This window comes from Cebidichthys violaceus, unplaced genomic scaffold, assembly GCF_023349555.1.
Source record: "Cebidichthys violaceus isolate CVI_PGR_0920_01 unplaced genomic scaffold, fCebVio1.0.p SCAF_2, whole genome shotgun sequence".
In the NCBI taxonomy this organism is placed as follows: domain Eukaryota; kingdom Metazoa; phylum Chordata; class Actinopteri; order Perciformes; family Stichaeidae; genus Cebidichthys; species Cebidichthys violaceus.
The window spans coordinates 21,258,683-21,280,882 of NW_027176372.1; the positions used below are offsets into that span (position 1 = coordinate 21,258,683).

The 22,200-nt window shown below is 40.9% G+C and overlaps 1 protein-coding gene and 1 long non-coding RNA gene across 3 annotated transcripts in view; one reads left to right on the forward strand and one right to left on the reverse strand.

Annotated features, from left to right (window-relative positions):
• LOC137875955 (ecto-NOX disulfide-thiol exchanger 2-like) overlaps positions 1 to 22,200 on the forward strand; it is a 153,673-nt gene that overhangs the window by 92,449 nt on the left and 39,024 nt on the right. The window contains 2 exon segments of the mRNA XM_068715473.1: positions 679 to 834; positions 21,069 to 21,275. Of these exon segments, the coding sequence (XP_068571574.1) occupies positions 679 to 834; positions 21,069 to 21,275 (363 nt within the window).
• On the reverse strand, positions 4,814 to 6,848 carry LOC137875689 (uncharacterized). Of its 2 annotated transcripts, none has more exons than XR_011103398.1 (3): positions 6,732 to 6,848; positions 6,044 to 6,133; positions 4,814 to 5,606 (listed from the first exon to the last, which is right to left on the reverse strand). It is a non-coding gene; the product is annotated as an uncharacterized lncRNA (long non-coding RNA). The 2 variants fall into 2 exon arrangements; XR_011103399.1 differs by lacking the exon at positions 6,732 to 6,848 and adding an exon at positions 6,548 to 6,707.

A 22,200-nucleotide genomic window follows, 5' to 3' on the forward strand; every position in this document is an offset into this window, starting at 1 on the left:
CTGTCTGCTGCATGTTCAGTGGGGACTCAGGGGAGAGGGCAATGTATTTCCACATCAGAAAAAAGGCTGGGAATGAGAGTACGGATGTGCGTTTGTGTGCCCAGATGCAGTCTAAATCACAATATGGTGTCTGGTTTTTTGTTTTTTTTTAAGTTCTTTGTGATGTTACAGGTCATCATTCAAAGACTAAAGAGGGGGAGAGGGGGGAGATGTAGGGCAAGGAGGGAGGGCCTAATGGAGTAGTTTACAAGTGAGAGAAAGAGATTTAAAGATGGGAAGACAGACACCAGGAGAGAGAGAGAGAGAGAGAGAGAGAGAGAGAGAGAGAGAATGGGGAAAAAGACAAGACATTAAGTAAAAATAGTTTAAATATTCATGTTTTTTCGTCAGATGATTTATTCATGAGCGGCTGATATATTCAGTTATTTATAAACTTCTTGTGTGTCACCGCTGTTGACAGAAGTGTTGCTCCGCGCTCGCGGAGGAAGTACACAATGTAAAATGCAACATGAAGCAGCCAGCGTGTGCTCTAATGATGTCACAGCAAAGGTTAGCTGTGACTGAATAGCAGTTAGGAGACAAAAAGCTCATTTCTTAAAGTGTGAGCGCCGCGTGCCGCTGCCTCCCCTGCAGCTCGCTCGCTATGTATTCTCATCCGTGTTTCCCTCCCGACTCCAGATTTTGACCCCGGTCTCGGGCTGATGACTGGCATTACCCCCATGAATCCCATGATGCCCGGCCTGGGCCCGGCGCCTCCGCCCCTCCCCCGGGAGGCACCCGTTGTCAAGGAGATCATCCACTGCAAGAGCTGCACGCTGTTTCCTCCCAACCCCAGTAAGTCTCCACTGCCGCCGTAAGAGATAGAAGCGGCGCCGAAAACGCCGCAAGCTGACCCGTCCTCAGCGAGCCTGGAGCATGTTTTATTCACTGCTGCGGTATTGTGCATTATCTATAACTCATCTCTGTCCTCGCCACGGACAGACGCCTATGCACCTCTCAGCCAGACGTTGTGTGACAGTGAAGAAGAAGAAGAAGAAGAGGAAGGGAGTATTCTTCCTTAATGTCACCTTTAGTAATTCTTAGCCAGCAGAGCGTAGCTGATTTGCATGCACGTTTCATCAAGAAAGGAGAGGGATTAAAGTAGGTGTTAAGGTGTGTGTGTGTGTGTGTGTGTGTGTGTGTGTGTGTGTGTGTGTATGCATGCCGGCGTGCACTTGTGTGATGCCTGTGAATGTATAATTGGAGGAGTGACCTCTGTGAGCACAGAACACAGCGCTGCTGTCTCCAATATGCCAGGCCAGAGAGGTGATGCACTCTGTCCTCGTCTTAGCTCAACTCAGTCTTATCTCTCTTCACCTGCTTGCTCTATCGTACCTATGTATACATATAGCTCTCTCTCTCTCTCTCTCTCTCTCTCTCTCTCTCTCTCTCTCTCTCTCTCTCTCTCTCTCTCTCTCTCTCTCTCATATATACACGGCATCTCCTCCCCTACCACCTCGTGTTTAAGGGGTCAAATCCACTTAATTACCTGATCACCTCTGAGTCTTCCAGAAACTACTTCCAGGTCAAAAGGTCTCTGTCAGGCTCTGACTGTTGCATATGTATATATGGACAAACACATACTCTCTTTTCACACACACACACACACACACACACACACACACACACACACACACACATATGGACATTTTTACTGCGTAAGTGTTTGTGCATCGAGATATGAAATGAATGGGGGCTTGAGGGAAACCATACCCTTGAACCGTCATGAAATGGGGTGTGAAAATAAGGATGAATGGGCAAAAAGTCTGCGCTCTCATAACTGAATAGTTAAAGTGTCATTATTATTTATAGCTACTGTACTGTCCCCTGTGGGCCATTATAGGTGGTTCATGGTAATTGGGTTAATCTCTCCACTGAGTTCTGTAGGAATAAAAGAGTTTTTTTTCTTCTTATTATTGCAAAAAAGCGAGGAAGCTTCCCATCTGAACCGGCGGGAAAAAAGTCGTCGTCGCGTGTGTCGAACGGACGAAATAGCGGGTCAACAAAAGTTAAACAGCCAATATCAAATAAAGCTGAGCAACAGAGGAGTGGAGTAGGGGCTGAGCACTATTCCTACACTCAGCGGTGGATTTGGGATAGCTCCCACGGGGGCCATTGCCTCTGTGACAACAAGACCACAGGACCAGTCCCCCTTCTAGCCTTTAATAAAATGCCACTGCAATGTATGGCAAGATGCAGCGCAAATGTATTATTTCATATTTCAAAACAGTTGCCAATGAAGCATCTAAATAGGATCAGGTGATATGACGATATGTGCTGTGAGATGATTTCTTCACCATTTATACTGAGGTTATTTCGCCTTTTTATCTCTTTATGGGGCCATTGTGGGTAATGTCGCAAAAGCATTATAAGGACTGCTTGATGACAATATGGGGTTTATGGTATTTTGCGATGCGATGGAGTCCCTTGAGTTGTCAGATATCTAATTTACATCTCCATCTGGTTATCATCCCTATGGAAACTTAACATCTTACAATATCATATTAATGTTTCTGCGAAGAAGTGCTTCTCAAACTGGGAAAACATGGAGGCACGGATGGGACAAACATGAACTTCCGAACTCAACGTTGACTTATTTTGTCATCTTAGCCATTCATCTCTCAATCTTTTCCTAAACTTAACTTCCTGTGAAGACGGTTTTATTTTGAAAGGGCACTCTGCGTGTATCAAGCATATATTGACAACAGACTACTGAACACACATTCTAAAAGGACTTTAATGTTGTTTTTTATTTCATGTTCATCATTTAGGTAATAAAGTCTTTTTTTTTTTTTTTTTTTGCCTTTTGTTTGATATTCACGTGCAAATAAACACAACACAAGGTATTTTCAGTTGTTATATCAAGATATATTATTGTAGCAGAATTAACGGCAATAATAAACCCCAAAAACATTTCCTTCACACTTGCGTTCTTTAAATAATTAACCGTGATCCTAGTGCTCCCTCCCTCTGGGAGGAACTCTCCCTCTTCCGTTGTCTTTCTGGAGGCTGTTTCAAGGCAGCCTCGCACGTCAGACGTGGAGAAGACATCAATTTTCCACCTAGACTGTTTGTGAGAGCTCCTCTCTACAACCAGCGTGGGAGTCTTGCCTTTGATACCTCGGCTGTTCCGAAGTTCAGTTCACCCTTCTGTGTGAAGCCTCACCGTCGTGGTTTAATGCAGACAGAAAGATTTATCACGCACAATAAGTTCATAAATTAATGAATACTTCCTCCGCACCTTTAGGCCTTTTTACGCGCTAGATCAGAGACGAGCACATGGAAAACAGTGCATCTTATACGGAGTTCATTCTGATCCTGAGGCTGAATGACGAGTCGACTGTTAAAGTAACAACCTGCCATCAGCACTCATTGTATGACCTAGGGTTACTGTTCCCATTGTGAGAAATCTCCCATTTTCCTTTTTGCCTTTGTGCAGGCACAAGAGTTTCTTAGTGTTTGAGTTTGTGCGCCGTGTAGAATGTGTGTTTCCTCTTCCTGCTCGTCTTCTTCCTGCCTGACGAGCTGAGGGGTCCTGGTTGGAGCGCTGCCTTTCTTTTTTGTTTCTAACGAGTACCGACTGGGAGTGAGGTTTAACTTCCATTCGTAAAAGTTACTTGTTGCTCTTATTTTTAAGTCCTCTTTTCGTTATACTTATTTCTTTGATTACAGCACCCACGAGTCCTATTCCTTTATCCTCGTCCTCTGCATATTTTCATTGTTGTGTTATTTATCTTAGCTCCATGTAAATACATCATGTTTTACAACACTTTGATGATTTATACTATGCTATGACATTTTGAATTGTAATCTTATTGCATATAATATGATTTTTTATATATCTTTAAAGAATATTCTACAATTATACAATACGATTTGTACGACATATCTTATGACACACGATACTAAGACATATTTCTTTGAGGGCATATTATATGATTTTAATTGAGGTTCATAGAAATGTCTACTTCTCTGTGACATTTATTGCTTTTTCATGGCATACTGTACTTTGACATTTTTTGTTGTATTTTTTATGCATATTATACAATAAAATATTTCAATATATTTTCATGGAATACTAAACTATATTTTTAGGACATACCAGGTCAATATGGTGATATTATATGGCATTTATATGGTATATTATACTATGACATACAGTATATATGGTATATAGGGTTAGGGTTATATATTTTTTGAACATGCTATACGATGACCTTTTTAAAACTTTTTTTTAACTACTTACTTACTTACTTACTAATACTTTTTACTTTATTCGACATGCTCGATATTCGACTTTTTTCGAAATATTATATTAAGACGTTTTTATGACATTTTCAACATGCTATACTATGACTTTTTTTAACATGCGATATGACTTTTTTCGAGATACTATACTATATTTTTTTTGAACATGTTATACTATCACTTTTCATCTTTCTGCGATATGCTAGACTACGACTTTTTTAAGACGACATACTATACATCTTAGACATTTTGATGGCATACTATGCTGTGACATTTTCATGACTATTTCGCTCTTTACTTTGACATATTCATGGCATACTACACTATGACATTCTGGACGACACTTTTGTGGAATACTATGCATGACATTTTTTTTTTTTTTTACATACTACAGTTTGAATTTTTTTCCATCAAATGAATGGCAAACTACAGTATGACTGGATTATGACATTCTTTACTATTCCAATTGTATAATCTTTTCATGGCATACTATACAATCTTAGAAAGAAGAGGAGTCAAAGTCCAATGAAAAAATCAGCAGATCATTTATTACATACAGCAACATGAAACAATAAAACAAACACTGTATATTTAAACATTAACATACATCTCCAGGCCCGACCGGTAAACAAATGTGTCCAAGTTGTAGGATTTAGCGGCATCTACTGGTGAGGGATGAACTGAATACCCCTCCACTCACTCGTCCCGGTCCAAGCATGTTTGAGAACTACGGTGGCCTTCAGGTAACGGAACACAAACCTTGTTATCAAAGTTATAAAAAACACAACCATTCATATTTTCAGGTTATTATATATTAAATAAAACATACTTTATATATGATATTATATTCCAAAATGTCTGAAATAAAAGACTGTGTTCTAGTGAGAGACTGCGCTGAATGTGTAACTGTATGAAGAAAAAAAAAAAACAGTGAGTACAATTTGACAACAACAACTGACAGGATTTTAGCAAATCTTGAGTCCTTTTCTTTCTTTTACAATTTGTACCTCAGGAGTTTGTTTCTCCATCTCTGGCTGAGGCTTGTTCTGGTTTCATCTTCATCACCGCTCGCTGGAGAAACTCAAAGGAACACTTCACGGCTTGTGGATACTCCCAAGATTCACAGAGTATATAATGCCCATAAGCATGGCAAAGCTGCATGGCACATCTTTCAAGTTATGGAGCACAACCGTCTCCTCGACCACAACCGCAACGTTGAAGACCTTGCGTGGAACTGCATCCCGTTCTGCGCCTTCATAGCCTATCAGAAGGCCAACTTGCATCCCCTTCATGGCTGCATCCAGAGTCTCACCATGAGCCTTGAAAAGCAGAAATAATAGTGTTTGACCTTTTACATCTTTTAAGTACATATGCTCTACGAGCAGGGAGGGAAAGTAACTAAGTGCAACTCAATACATCAGAGGGCCTACATGATATCTGACAACACAGTCATGTTAACGTGTAACCAGCTCTGCATTAAGGACATATTACAGGCATTTTTTTTTTTACTTTACAGTCATTTAGCAGACGCTTTTATCCAAAGCGACTTGCAATAAGTGCATTCAACATTGGTAATCAAAAGAACTACTAGTCACCAGAAGTCATAAGTACATTTCCTTTTCCAAACAAGCATCTAAGAGCATGAAGCAGAGCATAACTCAGAGCCAAAGTACAGAAACAAGAAAAACAGTTAGTGCTATAAGTAATACGAATACAATAAGTGCAACAAGCTAGTATGAAAACATATATGTCTTACATCACACATCCTGATGACATCTGATGGCTCTTCGGATATGTAATGTGGCAGGCCAAGCAAAGCATCAGTCCTTCTCCTTCCATGTGTGTCCTACAAGACCGAGACATATGCAGTGAGATGGAAATGTTGTACAACACTTAACAAATAGTGCGTCAGTTTACAAATAATACTCCATGTGCGCTAAGTTACTTAGCTAGGTCCCGTTTCCGAGTAGGCATGTTGAGACGAAAGCAGTTTAAGAAGCCAGCCAGCAGAAATTCAAACAGATTAAAATATTCTATTTAATTAGGTTTCAAATGTACTAGCTACTGACATTTTAGCCAGACCACAAATAGTCTATATAAGCGTACCGTAGCCGACTGTCTGGAGAGCGCCATGTTGCTAAACATAGGCTAAGTTACATTGAGAAACTGCCCAACACATTAGCTTATTTAAATTACATTGTTCTAAATGCCCTCTGAAACATTATTCCTGATAGGACTTCGTACACTATTGTTCATCAACCTTATATCGCGTTCGGCTCCAATTAGACCGGTTATGAGGATTTACACGGCTCAAATGTGACCATTAAAAACGAACTTTAACGCTAGACTGTTTGGCATTTACAGACAATATATTAACATGACAACAGATACTTTCTTTACATTTACTAATTGGGTTGACCGATATCGCTGACGTATCCACTCACCTCACTTCGCCTTTGTCCTTCCGAGCCGTCGCGCCGCTTGTCAATGGTCGGTTCATCGTCTCGCTGGCTAACCATATTCATCCGCCGCTCGGTTAGCTAGTTTAACACCATTGATTCAACTGAAAACATTACACGGTCATTTATGTCAGTATTTTAAGAGGATTTATATATATATATATATATGCCTCACCAGTCACGAGCCTCACCGCACGTCACTGAATCTGGTATCCATAGTAATGATGACATCACGGATTCTTTGCCTTTGGTGATGACATCACGGATTCTATACCTTTGGTTTAGTTTTTGGCTTTCTTGTCAAAATTGATAGGAGGCTCAACGTTTTCTCACATATTTCACATCTAACAATTGCAATGGAAATTCACAAAGACTCACAGTACCAATTCCCTATTCTACAAGAAAAGACCGAAGGATTTATGATGATGGACATACAACTAGAAGAGATGGAATTCACTTCCGAGGAGGTTGAATCTCCACTGAGTTGGTATGACGAATCACTTCAGGAACAAGTGAGACGTGAACTTTTAGACAGTGAGGCGAGGGTCACCCAAGCTAAATCTAAGGGGAGAATTCTTCTAGACATCCATGAAGGCTGTCTGCAGCATTTCCTGGATGCTCTGCAAGAACAGAAAGCAGCAGATATGCAGACGGAACTATGGGCCCAGAAAACCCAGCTGCATGAAGCTCAGGAGAAACATGACCAATCTCCATCCAGCTATACAGAGGATCTCAAATCCCAGCTGGAAGAGACCAGCACAGAGCTGCAAAAAGCCAAGAGTGATCTTGAGCAGATGACATACATCATCAATGACCAGGAGCACAACGCAAAGCAGGTGCTAGAAAGAGCCCAGGCTTTCCATCAAGCCCAGATGGACGAGCAGAGAGCGGAGACGAACAGGATCGCAGCAGCCCTGAAAGAATCACAGGACCTGCTAGAGACTGAGCGCCGCCTCCCCTGTCAGCAGACCACCCTGGAGGAGATGGAGTTCTTTAAGAACTCCTGTCAGGCTACAGTTGATGAACAGTTAAATGTCAACATGAAGCTCAAGGCTGCTCTGGATAAGGCTGAGCAGGATCTGGAGACCGTTCATCTCCAGTGGCAACAGGAACGTTTTAACACCACAGCGGGCCTGTACAAACACTGTGAAATCCTTCAATCCCAGATGCATCTCATCGCTTCCTGTCGAGCACAAGAGCAGGAAGCATCAGAGCAGGTGCTGGAAAGAGCCCAGGCTTTCCATCAAGCCCAGATGGACGAACAGAGAGCTGAGACGAACAGGATCGCAGCAGCCCTGAAAGAATCACAGGACCTGCTAGAGACTGAGCGCCTCTCCTCTCAGCAGACCACCCTGAAGGAGATGGAGTTCTTTAAGACTGTCTGTCAGGCTACAATTGACAAACAGTTAGATGTCAACAGTAAGCTCAAGACTGCTCTGGATAACACTGAGCAGGAGCTGAAAATTGGTCATCTACACTGGGAGCAGGAGAAAGTTTCCCTGCTGAAGGAGACCAGAGCCTCCTGGGTGGCTGAACTTGAACAGCAAAAGATGGAGATTGAAAAGCTCCATACTGCTCAGATGTTCGAAAGAGACCAGATCTCCCAAGCCCAGCTGGAGGTACAGAGAGTGGAGATAAACCGGATCAAAGCGGCCCGGAAAAAGACAGAAGATCTGTTAGAAACTGAGCGTTTCCTTTGGCAGCAGGAGAAGTCTTCCCTCGAGGCCACAGAAAAAGATCTTCAGAGCCAGATCACCAAACAGCAGAAGAAGAAGAAAAAATGGTACAAATTCTTCTAATGCCTGGCTCCCTGTTTCTATGTGAGGGTTAATACACTTGAGAAGTGAAGTGATTTCATTTTTAAGGTGTAAAACTCAAACGAGTCCTCACATAGATACAATAACTCACCCCCAACCCAACCCCAACCCCAACCCCATCCCCATCCCTACGCCCCTAACGCCCTGCTCCCTGTTTCTATGTGAGGGTTATACACTTGAGAAGTGAAGTGATTTCACTTTTAAGGTGTAAAACTCAAACAAGTCCTCACATAGATACAATAACTCACCCCCAACCCAACCCCAACCCCATCCCCATCCCTACGCCCTGCTCCCTGTTTCTATGTGAGGGTTAATACACTTGAGAAGTGAAGTGATTTCACTTTTAAGGTGTAAAACTCAAACGAGTCCTCACATAGATACAATAACTCACCCCCAACCCAACCCCAACCCCATCCCCATCCCCAACCCCATCCCCATCCCTACGCCCTGCTCCCTGTTTCTATGTGAGGGTTAATACACTTGAGAAGTGAAGTGATTTCACTTTTAAGGTGTAAAACTCAAACGAGTCCTCACATAGATACAATAACTCACCCCCAACCCAACCCCAACCCCATCCCCATCCCCAACCCCATCCCCATCCCTACGCCCTACTCCCTGTTTCTATGTGAGGGTTAATACACTTGAGAAGTGAAGTGATTTCACTTTTAAGGTGTAAAACTCAAACGAGTCCTCACATAGATACAATAACTCACCCCCAACCCCAATCCCAACCCTACGCCCTGCTCCCTGTTTCTATGTGAGGGTTAAGACTTGATTCTACACTTGAGAAGTGAAGTGATTTCACTTTTAAAGTGTAAAACTCAAACTAGTCCTCACATAGATACAATAATTAATTCACAAACAATCCTATGTGGGCAGATTATAAAGCCCTCTGAGGCAAATTTGTAATTTGTCTCAAAAATAAATTGAATAGAATTGTATTGAATTGAATTAGATTATAGAGGAAATGGTGCATAGTTACAGATTGATAGCAGACCATCTCAAGGTTTCACTCAGAGAGAACCAGGACATTCTGATGTAGCATTTCAAAATTAAAGCTTTAGAATAATCTTCACCCGGCTAAGAAGCTGAAGAAGATTTTTTTTTAAAGAATGATAAACACGGGTTCATATTGTATGCAGCTAAGTTGGTACAGATGGCACGGCATTAAGGTTAAGGACTACACTCCTATGGGCCTCTCGCACATAAAATTTAAGCACTCATGCAACTTGTAAAGCACTTTGGATAAAAGCATCCACCCAGTGGTGTGTTAAGATATAATGTGGGGTGCACATTAAGCTGCTTGAACAAAATCTCTCACTTTAAACCTTCCCTCCATCACAGCAGCATCTTCACACATCTTTAAGATATTTGCTGATAGGCCTTCATTCTGGCTCACCTTTTCTCCCACATCATCTGTCTCCTTCTCTTCATTTTCTTCCCTTTTTATATTTGTATTCATTTGACAGCGTACGAATGGTATTTTAATTCTTTATAAAGCCATAATACACAAGCTGACTTTTTAACTATGTTCTCTACTGACGCCTGGAACAGTAGTGGCAACCTACGGTCATGCAGACAAATTATGTCTATACGTTTCTATACGTGTCTATATGTGTCTATGTGTGTTTATACGTGTCTATACGTGTCTATGTGTGTCTATACGTGTCTATGTGTGTCTATACGTGTCTATATATGTGTCTATACGTGTCTATACGTGTCTATGTGTGTCTATACGTGTCTATATACGTGTCTATACATGTCTATATACATGTCTATACGTATCTATACGTGTCTATACATGTCTATACGTGTCTATACGTGTCTATATGTATCTATACGTGTCTATACATGTCTATATGTATCTATACGTGTCTATACATGTCTATACGTGTCTATACGTGTCTATATGTATCTATACGTATCTATACGTGTCTATACGTATCTATACGTGTCTATATACGCGTCTATACGTGTCTATGTGTGTCTATACGTGTCTATATACGTGTCTATATACATGTGTCTATATACGTGTCTATACGTGTCTATATACGTGTCTATATACGTGTCTATACGTATTTATACGTGTCTATGTGTCTATATACATGTCTATACGTATCTATACATGTCTATACGTATCTATACGCGTCTATACGTATCTATATGCGTCTATACGTGTCTATACGTATCTATACGTGTCTATATACGTGTCTATACGTATCTATACATGTCTATACGTATCTATACATGTCTATACGTATCTATACGCGTCTATACGTATCTATATGCGTCTATACGTGTCTATACGTATCTATACGTGTCTATATACGTGTCTATACGTATCTATACGTGTCTATACGTATCTATATACGTGTCTATATACGTGTCTATATACGTGTCTATACGTGTCTATACGTGTCTATACGTGTCTATACGTATCTATACGTGTCTATACGTATCTATACGTGTCTATATACGTGTCTATACGTGTCTATGTGTGTCTATACGTGTCTATATACGTGTCTATACGTGTCTATATACGTGTCTATATGTATCTATACGTGTCTATACGTATCTATACGTGTCTATACGTGTCTTTACGTGTCTATGTGTGTCTATAGGTGTCTATACGTATCTATGTGTCTATACGTGTCTATATACGTGTCTATATGTGTCTATACGTGTCTATATGTGTCTATACGTGTCTATGTGTGTCTATACGTGTCTATACGTATCTATACGTGTCTATATACGTGTCTATACATATCTATATGTGTCTGTGTGTCTATACATATCTATACGTGTCTATATACGTGTCTATATACGTGTCTATACGTGTCTATTTACGTGTCTATACGTGTCTATACGGATCTATACGTGTCTATACGTATCTATACGTGTCTATACGTGTCTATGTGTGTCTATACGTGTCTATATACGTGTTTATATACGTGTCTATACGTATCTATACGTGTCTATCCGTGTCTATATACGTGTCTATATGTGTCTATACATATCTATACGTGTCTATACGTGTCTATGTGTGTCTATACGTGTCTATACGTATCTATATGTGTCTATACGTGTCTATATACGTGTCTATATGTGTCTATACGTGTCTATACATGTGTCTATACGTGTCTATACGTATCTATACGTGTCTATATACGTGTCTATACGTATCTATACGTGTCTATACGTGTCTATACGTGTCTATATACGTATCTATACGTGTCTATATACGTGTCTATACGTATCTATATGTGTCTATACGTGTCTATACGTGTCTATACGTGTCTATATACGTGTCTATATGTATCTATACGTGTCTATATACGTGTCTATATGTGTCTATACGTATCTATACGTGTCTATATGTGTCTATACGTATCTATACGTGTCTATACGTATCTATACGTGTCTATATGTGTCTATTGTGTTGATTGAGTTTTTGGTGAAAGTATATTTTATTAGTTTTATTGTTTTTTATCTGTTATCTGGCTCCATGTGACATTTTTATGAAGTTTTCTTTGACTTTTTGTGGGTTTTTTTTAAGTCTGTCATGTGTGCTTTCATGTGTGTGTAAAGGTTAAACTTTTTTTATATGTAGACATTGTTACTTTTACATAACTTACAACCCATGCAGTGTATAGACGTACAGTAGGACTTCTAGTGGTAGCCAATTGGAAGACTTTGTTCCTTGTGATGCTTTAAGAAATAAGATCATATAATACAACATCTAATACAGGCATAGGAACTATCAATAAATCAGACGTAAGCAATCAACTGCTTAATTAAACATTTTAATATTTACTGGATGCAATATAAACCCATGTATATTGCCTTTTTGAAGCCATTGGTTGTCCTTAGCACTAAAAGCTTTAAAATCTGTTCATGTTTTTATGTCTAATTGCAGTGTATTCCACATTTGTAGGCCTTTTAACTCACTACTAAGGTATTATCAACCCTATTTGCCCATGTTTTTGTGTGTGACTAATAGGGACAACAATTTGTTTAATTGGTCCAGTACTAAGGGAAGACGCTTCAACCGCCGGCTGCTAAACGAGCTGCAATGTAATCATACCATCCATGTACATCCAATAAAAGCGCTTTTCCACTGACAGGTTCAGATTGATCATCATAAGTACAACATGGTGGAAAGGACCGCACTCCTCTTTTGTTTGTTATGGCGTCATGTGACTTGTTGCTGGAAGACAGCGGTGGGATTGTGATGGAGGGTTAGATAGAGGAGTGTCGGTGTATCAGAACGCCTAGCTTAGTGTCATTAGGCCTCTGACAGCTCTATCTGTTTAAAGTTTGCTGCCAGTTCTTCCACTGATTGGACAAAATAGGCGTTAAGTGCATTCTCAATTACCATGCTATCAGAACTGATCACTCCATTTACCTTCAATTGAGTTATTTCTTTTCTCGGATTAGACTCATTTAGTGAGTCTATTGATATGGCTGGAGAGCTGAGAAGCCATTTTAAAATAAAATAGAAAGTATCCGTGTATAATTCTGTGGAAATGACTTGTAATTAATGATTAAAAGATGCTTCTTTTTCATTAGTTGATTAAGGAGAGATGTGTTGTTTTTCTTTACCACATTTCACCGGCTTTATTCATTTTTTGAATTGCATTTATGAGTGAATCTTTTGCAGAAATGAATCCCAATTTAAATTTCTTTCTTCGCACGCAACCTGAGGGATTTCCTTCTTTCTACTCTTTGTCTGTTGATTGTTGCCGTGTCACCTTTAAGGCAAGAAGTGCGCCATAGACGAGAGTAAGTCGAAAGGTTAGTTTTCAGAAGAAGCCAATTTACTTGCAACATGAAAGAGAAGCACTTTGAAAGATGCCGCTGTCGCCTCCTACAATAGACCAAGAGGCTGTCAAAACAGTCCCTTGAAACCAATAGGAAGACATTCCTCAGTAGGAGGCATTTTTAAAGAGAAAAGGGGCAAGTGTCATCTAAATAACAGCGTTTCAGGGTAGGAATTTAATGCTGCAATTTATTTGAACAGATGGAAAGACATTCACCCAGAACCGAGCAGAGCCATTGAGGAGATTTCTGGGCTCACTGGTAGGTTTCTGCTGTAATTGAAGCCTCTGGGGTTCTTCTAAGGGGGTCAAAGCGTGAAAAAGCTCCACCACAGGGGACAACGCAGGGGGCCCACAATAGATAGCTGACGTGCATCTTTCTTTAAATTTATTCTTTAAATAGGAGCATCATAATGTCTGTGTGTCTGTGTGTGTGTGTGTGTGTGTGTGTGTGTGTGTGTGTGTGTGTGTGTGTGTGTGTGCGTGCATGTGCGTGTGTGTGCGTGTGCGTGTGTGTGTGTGTGTGTGGAACAAACAAAAAAAAGGGAGAAAACAGAAAAAGTGGACGGAAATGTTGCTTTGAACAGTGTGTCAAGTTAGAGGATGATTGTGAGTCAGTGCTCTATTTCCTAAGGTATTTGTTATGGTGTGTGTGTGTGTGTGTGTGTGTGTGTGTGTGTGTGTGTGTGTGTGTGTGTGTGAGATGTGGATAGAGGACAGCAGGTTCCATATGGCAGCTATCACAGGAAGCAGGACCCCCAGCTACGCCACCTCGGACAGCACATGCAGCGTCCTCCGTATTGACCTTTAACTCACCAGCACTGAAACTCAGTATCTCTGTCCATCAAGGCTTTCTTCATATCCACATCTTTATAGTATTGTTCCTCCTACATATTATTGATATCCATGACCACATTCTTGGTTCTACTTTGTTTAGTTTTATCTGTATGTACTGTATATTCTGTATGTGATATCTATGTTTGCAAATTGCACACTACACATTACATTATTAGGACCTTAAATGAGCTGTTTTTAACACTCTGAACCTTAAAAAAAGCAGCTATTATCTATGAAATATACAGTAAAGTAATGTGAGCAGAGAATGAAGTCTCCGTCCCTCTGTGTGTGTGTGTGTGTGTTATCAGACCTTCTCCTTGCTTTGTTGACATTGCCGCTGCTATGCGCTGTTGTCATACAGCGGTTACGGCCGATAACGCCGTCCCGACCGGCCGCTTTGTCAAGGAAGCGTAGCGGCCGCCCTCTGGTTCCCCCTCAGGTAAACACTGTTAGCACTGTCGGCTGTGAGCCGCCTGCTCAGCCTTCGACACGTTGAGAGCCGTTGACAGGCAATAGAAATGCTCCCAAACTCGGATCTTGCACATTTATAATGTAAGGGTGCAGGTTATACACGTCAGAGTCTGTTTACAGGTCTTGCGAAGCTCTACCAAGTTATTTAAAGCCTTTTGTGGCTCCAAAGGGAGCTGTGCAAAATCCAATAAATTGCCTCAAGTGATGTCAGTGTCGTTTAGGGATGAAGACCACAAGTTTGAACGTCTGAAAATGGAGAAAAAAAAATCAGTTTGGAGTGATAAAGAAGAGAGCTTACGAGACCTGGACCTGGACCTGAACTGTTCAACAAGTAGCATTGTGGGTAACGCATGCAAAAGGAAGACGATATCATTGGTCCTGCTCATTTTGATCCTTTTGTACGTTTTACAACGGTGTTACAGGATACACTCTAAAATGTTAGTTCTATTTGGAGGGCTGCTGCTGCTGCTTTGTTATCCCAGCATGCATGTGTTAATATGAAGAAGAGAGGGTCGCACTCAGAAATATATAATTCAATAAGTTTACTTGATCTTCTGTCTGGCAATACACAAAATGTTTTCTAGCCATCAGGCCTTCACTGTGTTAAAATGCAGGGATACAACAGCTTCTTTTAAGAGTTTAACTTTGGTATTTTTCAACCTGGATGCTATTTTCCCATGTTTTTTTTTTTTTTTAGATACACATTTTTTGAAATTGTGTTATTAGTACTGAGGGAGAGCGCTGCAGATGGCAGCCATTAAACAGGCTGCAATGTAATCGCTCGGGGCAATTCCACACCGCAGATTCACGTCCACTGAAAGTGCTCGTTGTTTACCGCCGACTGGCTCAGATTGTCATTATAAATGTCTGACAGCGTTACGGAGAGGAACCTGCAGAGAAACAAAACATTTTTCTTTACTTTTCGCTTGATCGATTTTGTTTCGTTATCGTTTCCTGTGATTTGTTGCCTCAAGACGTCGGTGGAAATGTGAGAGTTGGGACAGAGGAATGCCTGTATTGTCAAAATGTGTTTTAGAGAACAGAAGGTGTACTTTAGTGTTATCTAAAAGATTTTCAACGTCATGTCTGAAGATTTAGCTGATTTTGACAATGTGGATTTCAGAGCGAGACTTTTCCGAACTAAACTTGGTTAGACGCAATACCGGACAGACCGGATGAAGCAAAAAGTCAAGAAAAACGTTTCTCTATTCTTTCCATAATGTTGTCAGACACTTAAAAAAAAAAAAACAGTCTGAGCCTGTCATTGGCCCTTTTAGTGGACGTCCATTGACGGTGCAGAATGGCCCGATAAGTATGATTACGTTTAACGGCTGTTATCTGAAGCGCTCGCCGTCAATACAGAACCAATTTCAAAAGCGTCGTCCCCGTTAGTCGCTCGACACAAAACATGAGAAAAATAGTGTCCAGGTTGGAAAAATACCAAAGCTACACCTTAGAGAGGCCAATTAAGTTAATAACAGGTGAATGCCATCGCCAATCACTGTGGCTTCAGCCAGCATGGAATCACATGGAACCTCAACGTCAATCATTGCTGTACATTGAAACTCTGTACGTTTCCATTTATAATGATAACTGATGAAATAAGGAAAACACAACGGAGGAGACGGGAGGCGAGATGACCACGAGTATTAGTTCCAATATATTTCAGACCCTCAGTTTTGTGTCCATGTTCAAAGAGAGCTCGTGCTTTAGGATGTCTTCCCATCTATTTCTACTTCTGGGTTCAATGATCCACAGATGTTTGACCCGTATAGTGTTTGTAGGGATCTGATTTTGTACTCCTTCTTTGTGTGCGTCACAGTATTAGTCTGTTTTTAACATATTCCTGCGTGAGATGCACGATCTACAGGGGAGATTTCCCATCATGAAGGCCTTAGGTCTTACTGTTAATTAGACTTTTTTTACCTCGTTCTTCAATGTCCTGTCAGATGACAGAATATGTCAATGCTTCCTGGTTAAAGACTTAATAATTAAACTGAGCGGATTATAAGTTAAAACATCTTTAAGTTAATATTTTCCATGGTTCTGGATCGCCCTTTTCTCTGATCCTGTGTTTATTCTTGCTTTGCGAGGTGAAAGTGTCAGAAATATCTGGGTAAAAAAAAAATTGCTTGTTGTGTCCAACCATCAGTCCAATTCATAAAGATATACAATTTAAAAGAACATATACCAGTAAAATATGCAAATCACATCACAATCAATAATTTGGCTTTTATAGACCGCAAGAAAAAACAAAAACTTTCTGAAAATCCTTGTTCAGCCTTATTCAAATGTCTTTCCTTGTCCAAACACAACTATTTTTGCTAAACTACAGACAAAGCAAACAGAGCATTTTTGTTTTACTGCGTTTATTTACTTCGTCGAAGTCTGTTTGCACTGATGAGATTAAATGTGTCTGGGACTGCAGAGAGTCTAGAGAGGTGATTACCTATTCCTTTAATGCACAATAGTTGATTTTGATTTCACTCAACAGTAATGTTATTAAATGTCTTCTGCAGACGGCACACTCTCCAGTCGCCTTAGGTTTTTGTTCCACACGGGGTTTGGACTTTGCCGTCTTCTCTTAACTCAAACAAATCTCAGATTTGCTTGAACTTTGTCTCCATCCTCTTTGTCATGAGTCCCATGCACACAGACACAAACCCTCTCACGCTGAAGACCTACATTTTATTCGTTGCTTTGGGGAATTTCTCTTTGCGAGTGTCTTTAATGGTCATCAGTTCCTCCGGCTCTTCTTTTTCCAACCCTTTTTCATTGATGTCAGACTCGTCTGTCTGTAATTACCCTCAAGTTAAATACCAAAGATGCCCTTCAGAAGCCTTCTGTCTGCGTGTCTACATTTCTAAAAAGTTCCCAGTATGGATTTCATCCTCCTTTCAAAGCCAAACATTTGGTAAAGCAGTCACATCTCGAGTGTGTCTGGAAAAAAAAAAAAAAATGGGTTGGTTTTTCAAAGATGGGCTTTTATGAAGCAAGGATGTCAGCTAAATGTCAGATTGTTGCCTTGTTGTCCTTTTATATTGTCCCCCCCCCCCCCACCCACTCATCAGCAGAACCCTGCCAAAAATTGCAATTTAATGCTGAATCGAGCAATGAGGCGCTGCATGTTTCAGCTGACTGCAAAGTAAAGGCAGGGAAACTATCACCTTGGCGCTGTCCTAGTGCTGGAGTGTGTGTGTGCCTGAGTGTGTGTGTGTTTGTGTGCCTGAGTGTGTGTGTGTTTGTTTTTTTTTCTGGCTTTGAGTATATGCGAGTGAGAGTGAGCGAGAGCAGCCGTGAGTATGGGGCCATGTTCCACTTTTAATGCCATCATCATAGCCAAGGTCAGGGGACGAAGGCGTTTGGGCCGTGTGCCAGAGCAAGCTGTGACATGAGGAGGGCACAGCCATAAAGTACCTTTGATGTGTTTTACTATAACTTTGCTGCTGGCTCTCCAGCCTCTCTCTAAAAGCTACAGGACTGAATAACGGCTCCTCTCGGGCCCATTATTTAAAATTTCATGTCCAACCTATTGAGTACTGAATGAAAAGTGCACTGTATTTTTTCTAATTTAGGGGGTGATTGATGGGAAGTGGTATGATTTAGGCCACGGCTTTATAGCCGTGGTAAAGTGGTGTCAGCAGCTGAAAGTGTACATGAATGAGTCATACATTTCAGCTCAGCTTGAGGTACTTTTCACCGCTGTCCAATTTGTTCTGCGTGTCAGTCAGCAAATGTCACTATCATTTTATTTAGGCTGCTGTAAGACTAATATTTTCAGGTTATTTTGCCAACAGGCAGCATAGGGGCACAATTTATTTGAACATTTACACAAGGGACATTTTAAGTTGCTGCTTTCACGGCTGTAGCTCAGTTCACTTAGTCAGACTATAGTTGCTGTTTAAAGCCTTATTCTAAAACTTGATCGAAATGCATTTTAATGTTTGTATTTTTTTCAAAAAACCCAGTTTCCAGGAGAAGAAAATAATGTCGGCATTGTACGTTTCTGCGAACCGGGCATACGGTCAGAGCACGTGACGGGGTAAATCGAGTGACTGTTAGTGAAAGTCACGTACGGTGAGTGTAATATAACGAGCCAGAAAGTCCACTAAGAGTGTGAGAACACACACTGGACAGGAGGCCGCTGTGCGTTCCGCGTTTGAAACCAAAAGTAAGCGTTGACTTGACGCTTGTGGCGTAACGTGACGTGAGAAAGTCCGCTCAGGGAGGTTGTTGTTCACGGTAGCTTCATTGTTATGGTTGAGGTTGTTGCATTGTTCGGTATTATTTTAACACTAACCGTAATGTATTTTCTAACCTTTAACCAATTAGTGTTGTTGCCTAAATTTGCAAACTAAATGTTGCAAACTAACTAACTAGTCTAATACCACCACCCTGCTATAATTTCTATCTTCAGGATGGTTAGAATATTCATTTTTGTTGAAATTGTTTTGGATTGGTGTTGACTAAACTTTGATGGTCATTTCTGAGGTTGCAGTTTGTCCTGCTGTTGAATTGCGTTGCGTTATGCAGAGAGTCTGTTCTAATATTCTGTACATTTATATCAATGAGGGCAAACTAGAGAAGCAGACCATAATAACCTCGAACTTGAGTTGTGCTTCATATCATCTTTTCTAGGTTAGATAGCAGGGCTCACATTCAAGCCCAGATCAATGCGTTTCTTAGTTTGCCTTGTCCAGACCAGACCAGTCACTCATATCATCCATGGACAGCCTGCTCTTCAGATTAGATCAGTCAACATTTATCTTTGTTCAGTCAGTGACGTCCTTCATGCTTCAAACGACTGACACAAAAGGACCGGCCTCTCTCCGGACCGAAGGATTGGATTTTCATGCTGGGGGGGGGGTGGCGTGACGTGATTATCTCTGTAATATAAAAAATGATTCAAGCATATTGTTCCATGTTAGCGCTTATCATTATATCCCCATCATGGTGTGGTCATAGAGAAATCTTCCCTCTACTGTACATCTAATCATTACCCTGTAAGAGGTTTACGTCACTGAACCGCTGGCTGGCTTGGTGTTGTCGTGAGCAGGGTTCTGGTTGTGTTGATCATTGGACCGGACCCTTGACCCTACTTATTTAAGAACATAGACACATGTTTACGTCAACCTTGACATTAGAGACCTCGATTCAGGTTCCAGGTGATTAGAGATGATTAGAGAGCCTTTTAGGTGTGTAGTGTCCCAAATTAGTACATTTGAGGCCTGTAACTTCCTGGTCCTATGTTCTGATTTAACTGAGAAAACGCCTTAAATATTGCCGTTGCGTTCGATTCAAACCTCTCTTTCGACTCGTACATGAAATCACCAAAACCATCTTTTTTCACCTACACAGCTCAATTCTGGGTTTTTTTTCCATCTATGGCTGATGCAGAGAACCTAATGCACGTCTGTGTTTCATTCAGACGGGGTTACGCTAACGTTTTGTTGTCTGTGCTCTTTTGCATGCTGGTACTAAAAGTCTCGGTTCAAGAATGCTCCAGCAAGAATGAACTAAACTAGAAATTGTGACCATATTAGGCCAGTTTTGACTTTCCCTTTCTTGGCTACCTATCCATGTAAGATCAAACGTTAAGGTGCTTCTGATGACGTAAGTTAAAGGTGGTTGTGTGCCTCGGACACAATCCTGTGTTCATTTAGATATATGGGACTTAAACGTTGAGTCATTTTAATGTTTGATGCATTTGATGGCCATTTTACAGTGTTATTATATATATAATGTATAAACATGTTCTTTACTCTGAGGGAGAGAAGAGACATATTCATGACTACCTCTGCTGTTTCAGCCAAATCCTGAAACTTTTTATGTTTTTACTCCAACTAATAGAACTATTTTAGAGTTCATATTAAGAAAAGTCAAACGAGTGCTCGCTGCTTTAACTTTTGGAGTTGTACAATTGAAGAACTTTCCATTTGAGTGTTAGCACAGGAAGCAGCTGCAGTAAGTAATGTATGAACAGTGGAAGTTTGGGAAGCTAGAACAGCTGATTGGTTAAATAAATGGAAAGAGAAATTGAAAGCATAAAAGCATTTGAAAGATGCAGAAGATCTTTGAGTCGTCGACCTCATGTTAGAAACGGGTGAAAGGATAAATGATGAACTTTATTGGAAAGCAATGTAAAGCAAACCCATCCCACTGAGCTGGACTGACATTGGAAGGCAGACCGAATCCAAATGTAGGCTTTACTCAAAATATTCTGATGTATTCTGATTCCTTTCATGATCAAACGATGTCCCTGAAACTGATGTTGTTGCGCCACTGATTGAGTCGTCAACCAGCTGTTGGGTTTAGACTACAGTTGTACCTTCAACTGAAATAATGTTTGTCTCTTTTCTTCTCTTCTCCATGTTTGACAGACCTTCCGCCTCCGGCCATGAGGGAGCGCCCTCCGGGGTGTAAGACGGTGTTCGTCGGCGGTCTGCCCGAGAACGCCACGGAGCAGCTCATCGTGGAGATCTTCGGACAGTGTGGCGAAATTGCCGCCATCAGAAAGAGCAAGAAAAACTTCTGCCACATCCGATTTGCTGAGGAGTTCAATGTGGACAAGGCTCTCTTCCTCTCTGGTAAGATAAACTCATTTTTTCACCCCAGTTTCAGGTGTTTTGCGGTGTTTGATTATGAGTTTGATTACAGACGGAAATGTTTGTGTCTGGTTAGCTACCTGTAGCTTGTTGTTTTTAAGCCAAATCCTCACCGCTGTCTTATGGAAACCCCAACAAACCTCCAACCTTATTTGTATTGGTTTACATTGGGCTTAAAGGTCAGAGGATAAGAGTTTTCTCTCTTACCCGAATGGACAATATTGAATCCGTAGAGACCGCTTGTATTGTCAGTCCACTGCTATCAGCGCCCTGACATTCCTTCACCTCGGGTGGAGGAAGAGTGACGAGCTGTTAACCTTTACTCTGATGGAAATGAAAGGGCTGATATCCATCATTCAGCGCTACAATTCTCACGACTCGCACGTTCACCCGGGAACGTTTGACAGATGGATAAATAGATTGGGGGGATGGATGGACTGATAGATGGACTCCATACAAATTGTTTGGAAGTGAACAATACTGGATGTTTAGTTGAAGGGAACAAGAGAATCGGGCAGACGTGGAAGCCAGAATAAGACAAAACTAATTGACTCTTGCAATTATATCACTCGCAATAATTTAAAACATTTAAAAGTAAGGGATCACTAAAGATCTGTGAACAGATGAACAGTTGAAGTAGGGTTACAAACATACGTTATCGGGCCATTTGAACCTTTACAGTAAGCGTGTTTACTTACACCATGTGTTTTATTACGGTATATCAAACTACTGCCTTGTAATAACTGTGTTAACATCCCATCACTTTCTGTGATGGAGAGCAGCGTTTAGCAGCGAGCAGAAGGCTCACAGCGGAGAGATGGCTCGACGACAACTAAACAATTCCCCGTCAGAAACTTGCAGGAAGCGTCCGTGTGACAGCTTACATCGACTCAGTACTCACCGGGGG